Genomic DNA, 8,767 nt, shown 5'->3' with positions numbered 1-8,767 from the left:
ACCACTGTTTCTTGCTACATGTGAAACCAGATTAACAATAGTCCTGGACTTACTTTCAGAAAATGAAAAAAAAAAAAATGATTTCACATTAAATATTAATCTCATGTTGCACTTGTTCAAAACAATTCAAAGCAATATCTCACTAAGCCAAAATTAATTATGCATTCAATATATATTTTTTCCTTTCTCTTTCTTGAAAAGCATCTTTAGAACCTGTGTTAATTATTATTACATTATAATTACCGTGTGTTATAACAGCTAGAAGCAGAAATACAACAACAAACAAATAGTTACTAAAAAAATATACATTATGAGCATCTTCTATATACGAATGAGTAACATATATTAAATACTTTATACACTAACATAAAGTGTTTTGAGACGGAAGTAGTCACAAATAAGAAGAGGAAGTTGTAATAAGAAATTAAGTATAAATATTTCATGAAAGGGAACACAATTTGGCATTGGGTATAAAGTGTCTTGTGCCTATAGAAGTGCAGCTTTAAATGTTATTACCTTATAACAACAAATAAATACATCAACAAATAACAGTTTATTGTAAAAAAAAAAAAAAAAGCCTTAAAAGCTATAGATGTGTTTGTAAATGGATACATGAGGCTTCTGAAAATAGTACAACTTATTTAATGCTGTTTTTTGTTTTGGTTTATTGATTAAAAAAATGTAACATGTATAAGTTACAAACATCTGAAAGCAATAATGTCTTGGACTTACTCCCATCATCGTCCCTCTTTCCACACAGTGATGAAACTTCCTCATACATTTGCCCAACTTCCTGCTCATCACAGTTTTTGCATAGACTCAGAGTGTGAATTACGTTTTCCTTTGACATTCAGTGATGAATAATTTTTCAAAAGAGCGGATTGTTAATGTTCAGCATGTGATGTTAATGCGAAAGATAAACATTCTCAAAGTGAGGCTTTACCACAGCGGCTCAGTTTACATGACAATAAATAGTTTGATGTTCTTTTTCTTTTTTTTCTGTGCTCATTTTATTATTATTCATGTGATGTGCTGCAGTTTAATCTTTCTCATCTGGCTGAACATCGGTCTTTTTTTCCATGTTTAGAGTCAGGATTTAAACCAATATTGGAGCTGTAGGGATCCAAGTGTTCCTTCAAAGCCTTTTCTCTTTTATTGTATTGTCACTTTTCCATCTGCGTGAACACTTGTCTTTCATTTCTTTCATTTGCTCTCTTGCTGCTTGTCTTTTTGGTCAGGGGCTGGTTAATGTGAGTTTATCCAACCATCCAGGCGATTAATGTGGGCTTATCCATGCATCTGTACCCATCCACCCAGAAGCGATTCTTCTGTCCATCATATCTGTCAATACATGTCAACGGCCACATGAGGACACCTACAACTTGTTTGTTGTCTTACAGTATAAGGTATGGTATTATCACCTAAGTTGACACAAAAGAGAGGTATTTGTAATTACTTATTTACCTCTGAAGGAAAACCGGGAGGACAAAGTGTTTTCTTGAACTCCTCTTCGAGAAAAACTTTGATTTCATGGTGTTGATTATTTTTTCTTCGCAATCACTCAAGGATAAAGCACAAGAGACGCACAGATCGTTCCCCTTTCAGATGCACCACAATGGGGCTCCTTGATTTAAAAAAAAAAAAAAAACACAACAAGGAGTTTTTTCCCATTTTTTAGCTTCTCCTTTGTACAATTCAACACCATACAACTTACTTAAAGAAAGACAGAAGGAGCCTGGAAGTAGTTCAATGCATGTATTGAGACTCTGTGGTCACATATAGCAGCTTGGTTTATTCTGTTGAAGGCAGAGAGCCCTTTCTATCAGTAACTTTATCAATATGGTGTTCCTTTTGAGAGAAGGGTTTAAAAGGCTTCACAGATCTCACAGATTTAATGTAATGCTGCTCTCTAGTTTCAGATGCTTGAATGACTGAACATCATATTTTGCATATAAACAAGTACCACATTTAATGTGAGGTGGCTCTGTCTTCCCTGCATAGCATCCTTCTTTACTCCTGATGAACTTCATTTCTCTAAACAGATGGAAATAGTCAAACTTGGCTGAAGTTCAGAAGGAAGACAACTTTTATCATGTTTTGACACTCTTTGAGATCCTAACTTTTCATGCAAAACACATCACAATTATTTATATAAAACTGTGTGTCTTGTATGGAAATCTTTATTGACTTGTTTTCACTCATTATGTAAAAAACTGTTTTTGTATTCAATCACAGATTTGAATGTTAAGGAAGGGGGAGTGTTGGGTGAGTCAATGGTTTTGTTAACTGCAGGTCTGTTTAAGTCAGGAGCGGGTGGCTCATTGGGAATCAGGCTCATGTCTGCCCCCTGGAAACGATGATGCTGTGACACATTAAACCCTCAGATCAGCCCATAAACAAGTCTGTGGAAGAGACTGAAGACTGAAGGCTAGTGCACAAAAATAGTCTGCATTTTGATGTAGTTTGAGCCCGGTCTGCCTTGTTCTAAATATTTATTTTATAATGAAAAACAGTCCTAATTTTCTTTTGTTTCATAAAAAGATATGCACGCTGTTGTTTAGATGTTAGTTTGTTTAATGTATATTTCTACTCATCAATCATGTATAAGACAAAATCACAATATCACCAATGATTCACTGGAGATTTAAAATTAATTCACTGAAGATTGAACATCTTTCACAAAGTTGCACTGAGAAATATGTTCTCTCTCTTTTCATCTTTTGCATTGCTTTTCTTGACACTTAATATCTACAGGAAAGTAACAGGATTTGTAATTTATTTTTATTTTGGAGATAGAGCGTCACCTAAACACTTGAACCTGAGTGTAAATGATCACAAAACAATTTAAATTTTAGTCAGAAATATTTATTCACAACATGTACAAGGTATATTTCCATCATCACAAATATATAAATAAAAACAATGGCAAAAGATATCAAAATTATTTACATGGCGTGTTGCGCACTGTGCAAACTAAAAGTGTTTGCGTGCGTGTGACCGATGAAGTTGAAATAGTGGTGATCGAGTCCCTGCACCGGTGATAGGTATCCACCGTGCTGCTGTGTGTGTGCAGAGAGGGGCACTGTTGGGTACGAGATGCCCGGGCTGCGGGTCGAGCTGTGCCAGGTGAAGTGTCCCGGTGGACTCTGCTGGTACACGGAGTCAGACGGACTGTGGCTTTGGTGCTCCGGAGAGGAGTGCAGCTGGCTGAGGTAGTCAGACGGCTCCGACATCGAGGCAACTGAGCCAAACACAGGCTCAGTGACCACACGAGATTTAGACTGTAAGAAGGCGAGGATCCGTGCGTACTTGATGTCTTTGGTTTCAGCCCTGTCCTCTGTGGTCAGGTAGTGCACAAGGTTCTTCATACACTCGTGGTATCCGTAGTGGAAGTAGTTTGCAAACTCAGCCAGTAGTTCACCTGGAATGAATAAGCATCAGCGATTACAACCCCGCTGACATGAAATGATCAAAATGTATGACGCAACGTAGTTTTTGTGCGTAAAGATGGAGTCGCAACAAAATGTATACATAGATGTTTAAACTAAAACGTACATAAATACACAAATAACTCATAGTTTTACCTCATCAGAATTGTAAAAGTTTGTATACAGTCTATTCAACGTGGGGTTGAGATGCGTAAAGTGTCGGAGCTCTGAGAAAAGTTGACTCACCTTTTTCTCTGCCACGGGGGAAATCTGCTGAGTGCAGCGCTCGCAGGTACTGAACTGTCATTTCCAAGATTTCAGCTTTCTCCAGTTTTCCAGAGTTCTACCGAATATAACAAATTCCAACATTAGAAAGTGTTTACGTAATTATTCAACAAACATTGTGTGATAAACACTTTCTTGCTAAACTATCAATATTGTGGAATAAATACGAGTTCTAAAATAAAATGAAATAAACATTTTACAATACCTGTTTTGCCAGGGCCATTGGTACAGTTTTTCCTAATTCGTTGAGGCAGCGGTTAATGCGGTCCCGTCTTCGTTTCTCTATGACTTTGTGAGAGATGGGAGTTCTCTGTGAAAACAGGGAGAGAGACAACATGAGATAAAGTAATACATCTCATTCACAGCTATTTTGTCAATCAGAAACACGAACATAAAACACCCAGGAAGGTATAAATAAAGAGAAATGCAGCGATTAAATATTTTGGAAACTTGGGTAATTTTTGCGCGCTGCGCGCTGTGCTGCTCCAGTACGCGCGGCGGACATCTGCGCGCCGAGCTGTTTCTACAACTTTGATGCCTTAATGGAAATATTTTAAATCTATTTTAGTACATTTAGTTATGTATACGTGTTTGTCACCAAATTAATTCCATTAAAGTTGCCAAAATATTCCGTAACTGTCTGATGCTATTTCAGACCAGTAGTGCGCCATAACTATTCTGTAACGCGTGCCACAGAGGTGGTGGACAATATATTTCCCCTCCACTAGCAGGAAAATTACTCCAAGTTGTAGCCGAAGGATATTCGATGTAAATGCTGAAATACAAAGTCCCATAAAGTGACTCAAAGGTGTTAAAGAAGCAGCGTTGCCAAAAACGTTCAGTCCTCGTAATGCAGAGCGCACATGGAGTGCGTACCTTTCTGTCTTTCATTTTAGATGCCATCGACGATTGTCTGACAATTTTCTTCAAAAACCGGACCAGCAAGGCAGAGAAGTATACTTGTGTTGCTCTGGTAGGAGATGAGGCAGACTGAGGTGTGAACTGGAAAGCTGGTCTTTATAAAGGGATCATCCAAGGGACTCTGGCATTCATGGTGTAAATTATTCCATGGGATTAGAGACATGCATTGGGTAAATGTGTGCATTTAGGATCAGTTAAAGAAATAGTAAAAATCTAAAGCCATGGGCTAGCAGGGGGGCAAACCTGCTTTGTTAATCCACGTGGCTGTTCAAAAGACACGTGATTACTTTTGGAATATTATTTGCATAGTAACAACCCAGGCGGGAAATAAGAGGCGAGCGTTGCGATCGCCTGATCCGGCGGGGCGCACTGTGCGCACTGAAAACAAAGCCGCCGAAAGAAGAAACCCTCTTTCTTCCAACTCGCGTTTCTCACACGATCGCCTGTTTACAAATCCCAGCAAGCGATCTTAACTCTCATCCAAGACCGGTCCGAGTTTTAAGGCCTGTCCAGTGTCATTAGAGTAATTAAGTAAGCCTTTAATAGGCTGTTCCGCCAAGTTCAGGGGAGATCTTTTGGAGACGGAGTCCCCCCGTTTGTTCTCGGCGTTTCTCACACGACTTGGTGACACGTCCATCTTTTATGAGAGATGGCAAGCTTTTTGTTTACATTCTTCATTTTGTTGGACTCCTCGGCAGGTGTGTGATTAGCCCTGGCACACGAGCGTCGTCTGCGTCAGGGCCAGCGTCTCCAGCAGCCTCTGGCACACGAGGGTTACCCACCACTGGAGACTCTTTGGAGAGGCTCAATTTGTATCCTATTATCCTATAAGAAAATGTCTATTCAGTCGAATGAATAGTTTCATTGGCCTAAATTTTAATAATGCTGTGAAAGAAGGGGAGAAATAAAGAAGAATGCAGCTGGTGTGAACGCGTATTATTCTCCGTCACCTGCAAGATGGGTAGCCTGGAGACCCCTATTCATTTGCCTAATTTCGGTCAACTTAACAAACTTTGGGAGAAATTATACTGCCATTGTTATGAAGGGTGAAGCTTTCTGATCGAATTAACAGCATGTTTTGATCCGGTAAATGTCATTAGAAAGAAAGAAACAATCGCGTTTAAAGGGGCCTGGGTAATGCGCCAAGTGGAGACGCCAACGCGCAAACTGCACAAAGGGTGCTAGTAAATGCCACAGGGGACTTTTGTACCCTCACATTGCTCAAGTTTTTCCCCCCAAACAAAGGGCATTATTTTATACTTGAATACATTTCATACAACAATTGGCTGTTTTCTTCAAACATATTTTCACATCAAGTTTAACAACAGGTTTATTGTGTGCGCTCCTCACAGATTCAAACTACTCTCATGCGCCAAAACATTGCTCCATTTCTTTATTTTGTCACTGAGAACGTTTTAATCTCGAAACTTTCACCATGCTTGGATATATTTGATCCTGTGAGCAATGTCGAAGAATAAAAAGCCGCGGTGGTTTGGAAAGAAAGGCACACAAGACATCTGAAGTGTTTGGAGCGTTTTAGGAGCACCATGGAGAGAGAAGCGCGAGCGGCGGGACGGGGGCATAAAATCCAATTACTTCACTGTGCAGTTTAACACTTTTTATGTGTTTGTCTTTTGAAATATGGAGGGACTTGTGTGCTATTGCTTAAAAAACTGAATGACGTACTGGAAGTTTTTGCTGACCGACTTTGTAACGCCAAGTGTTGCGTCAGTACGAGGCTAAACGATGCGTCAGGATTTATTGAACAACTGTGGTGTGAACATTTAATTTCCATGCTAAAATATTGTGTTAAATAGTCCAACGACTATCTTATTGGAAATAAACGTTTGATATATTGATGTTTTTAAGCTCTTCTCAGTAAAATATTTGTCAAGCCACTACATATTCACATTTTACATTTTATTTATCATGGTGCCAATATTGGTATGATTTAAAACAGCTTGTTGTTGTTTTATGTGTATGTATTGATGATTATTCCGAACATATATACATAAAAAAAAACATATTACATTACTGGTCAAAATTGGTTATGCAGAATTGTTGCATTTTCTTTGCACATGTGTAGGGCAAATTAGTATGAATTCTTTATCGATTTTAATGTGTGTCTTGATGGCATTGATCTAAATAACCTTTACAGGCACTAATGTGCAGGATAGTACGGTGGAAAATGTTATTGCATAATGAGTCACTGCTGTGTTCTCAACATATAATAAAGAGGTCATAACGGATAGAACTACAATAATGTATAGGTCATTAAAGGGTGCACAGAAATCACAGTATAACTACAAACAAATCCCTTAAGAGATGCGATTATTTTCAATATGATTATCTTCTTGCTCTGGGCTACATGGAAAAAACCTAAACAGTAACTGACTGCTGTGTTTTGATTTGCATACCAGTGACATCACTCTTTAATAACAGGATGCATATGGTACTTAAAGGTAAAAATGAATCAGTCAGATGAGAGCATGTGAACATTAAACAACGACTGTTGCCCTCAACAGACAGCTATTGTACTTGTGTGATTTTATTATGAAAAATCTAGTAGCCTACTAATAGCATAAAGGCTACTGTATTATTTAAAACACGTTTACATTGCTGCAGTTACTGGTGTGATCAAATCATGCAGCTTTGGTTCTGCATACTAGATTATGACTCGAGATATAGTGTGACTGCTCAGGGAATTTGTGGTGACTTAATCACTCGTTTTAATCTCCTGTGGTATCACTATAATATCAGTACACCAGCCCGTTACAGGAAAATATAAACAAGCCTCCAGCCAAGCCTAATTTATGATAGCAGCTCCTGTGTGTGTGTGTGTGTGTGTGTGTGTGTGTGTGTGTGTGTGTGTGTGTGTGTGTGTGTGTGTGTGTGTGTGCGTGTGCGTGTGTGTGTGTGTGTATGTGCGTGTGTGTGTGGGTGTGTTGTCAGGCGCTGCGCTCTGACCCGTGGTGACCCTTGAGGGTCCCGGACACAATCCTTTAGCGTGGTGCGCCACCCTCCGCCTGAACTGCAGCAGTTCACACGGTCCCCATTGAGCCCCTGGAAATGATCTAAGCTGAGTTCAGACTACATGGTTCAGCAGCTACAGGCCTCTTTGAAAAACAAATACAACAGCAACAGAGGCTGAAGATTTACTTTTTAAAATGTCTAAACATGGGAGCAAAAGTATATTGCATTCCTCTCCTCGCATACAATCTTTAGTAATGGTATCATAATGATCGTCCAGAAGGTAAAGTATATTATATATATTTATGCATCACTTTAACCTTTTACATTTAGAGGAACGTTACAGTGATTGTTATATATTGGGAGATGAAAAGGAACAATATAAACTCAACCCAGACACTAGAATAATGAATAAAAAAAAAAATGTAAACTCTGTTTTCCCAATAACTTATGATAAGCTCATATTTAGCGAGGCTATTTGCACCATTTTGTTGTGTCTGAAAAGATCATTATTCTTTAAAAAATTTAAATAAACTCTCTATTATCCTCTCTGTTGAAAGTGGGTAAACAGTTCCCTCTGGTGGTACATTAGTGGATCTTCAGTGCTCCGTTCACTGGAAGATATTTTACTAAAAAAGATCAACACTGAGACAAACTCTTGTCTCCCTTAAATAGAAACTGCAATCTATTATATCATTATATAATTGGACTGTAATCTAATTCATCATCATCCATCAATCATTTAGCAAGGATTTTACAAATACTGAAGTCAAAGAAAAAACTTCTCTAAAAATGTCACTTAGCCTATTTCATCTATAATAGTAGCTGTTAAATGATATTTTCTGCAAGATTTGTTTTTCTTCTTTTTATTAAGCTCTTCTTTTAAGGAAATGAATTTAGAAATCAGGAGCTACTCATGAACTCACAAAACAAAACACTAAACTCGGACTAAATTATAATTAAAATAACTGTTTTAGTATGCTGTCTTCATTTTCCATATAGTAACTGATAACATACGTAGTTTGTTTTTTCTAGAAAATGTTTTGGGGAAAAAAAAGAAATCCCTCTCTATGCTGTCAGGTCAAAAACTCTGATGAAATCTGATGGTTAAGGAGTTGACCGTGTCATGAAAAATAATAAATAAAATTAAACAGTTTTCTAGA

General features: G+C 38.0%; 1 protein-coding gene across 1 annotated transcript; it reads right to left on the bottom strand.

Moving 5' to 3' along the window:
- Window positions 1-2,945: 2,945 nt before the first annotated feature.
- Window positions 2,946-4,666, bottom strand: helt (helt bHLH transcription factor). The gene is made up of 4 exons (XM_068727648.1): window positions 4,590-4,666; window positions 3,919-4,023; window positions 3,675-3,771; window positions 2,946-3,421 (listed from the first exon to the last, which is right to left on the bottom strand). The coding sequence occupies exons 1-4, from the start codon at window positions 4,614-4,616 to the stop codon at window positions 2,946-2,948; spliced, it is 705 nt and encodes a 234-aa protein (XP_068583749.1). The 5' UTR covers window positions 4,617-4,666.
- Between the last annotated feature and the right edge of the window lie 4,101 nt (window positions 4,667-8,767).

Source organism: Cebidichthys violaceus, unplaced genomic scaffold (assembly GCF_023349555.1).
Source record: "Cebidichthys violaceus isolate CVI_PGR_0920_01 unplaced genomic scaffold, fCebVio1.0.p SCAF_4, whole genome shotgun sequence".
NCBI lineage: Eukaryota > Metazoa > Chordata > Actinopteri > Perciformes > Stichaeidae > Cebidichthys > Cebidichthys violaceus.
This window is presented reverse-complemented; position numbering and strand designations above follow the sequence as displayed.

Bases quoted from the DNA above. Each gene is read 5' to 3' on its own strand.
- helt (XM_068727648.1), bottom strand. From the start codon at position 4,616: ATGGCATCTAAAATGAAAGACAGAAAG. The intron at 4,024-4,589 runs GTACGCACTCCA...CTGTTTTCACAG, and splicing joins CTAAAATGAAAGACAGAAAG to AGAACTCCCATCTCTCACAA. The intron at 3,772-3,918 runs GTATTGTAAAAT...TATATTCGGTAG, and splicing joins CAATGGCCCTGGCAAAACAG to AACTCTGGAAAACTGGAGAA.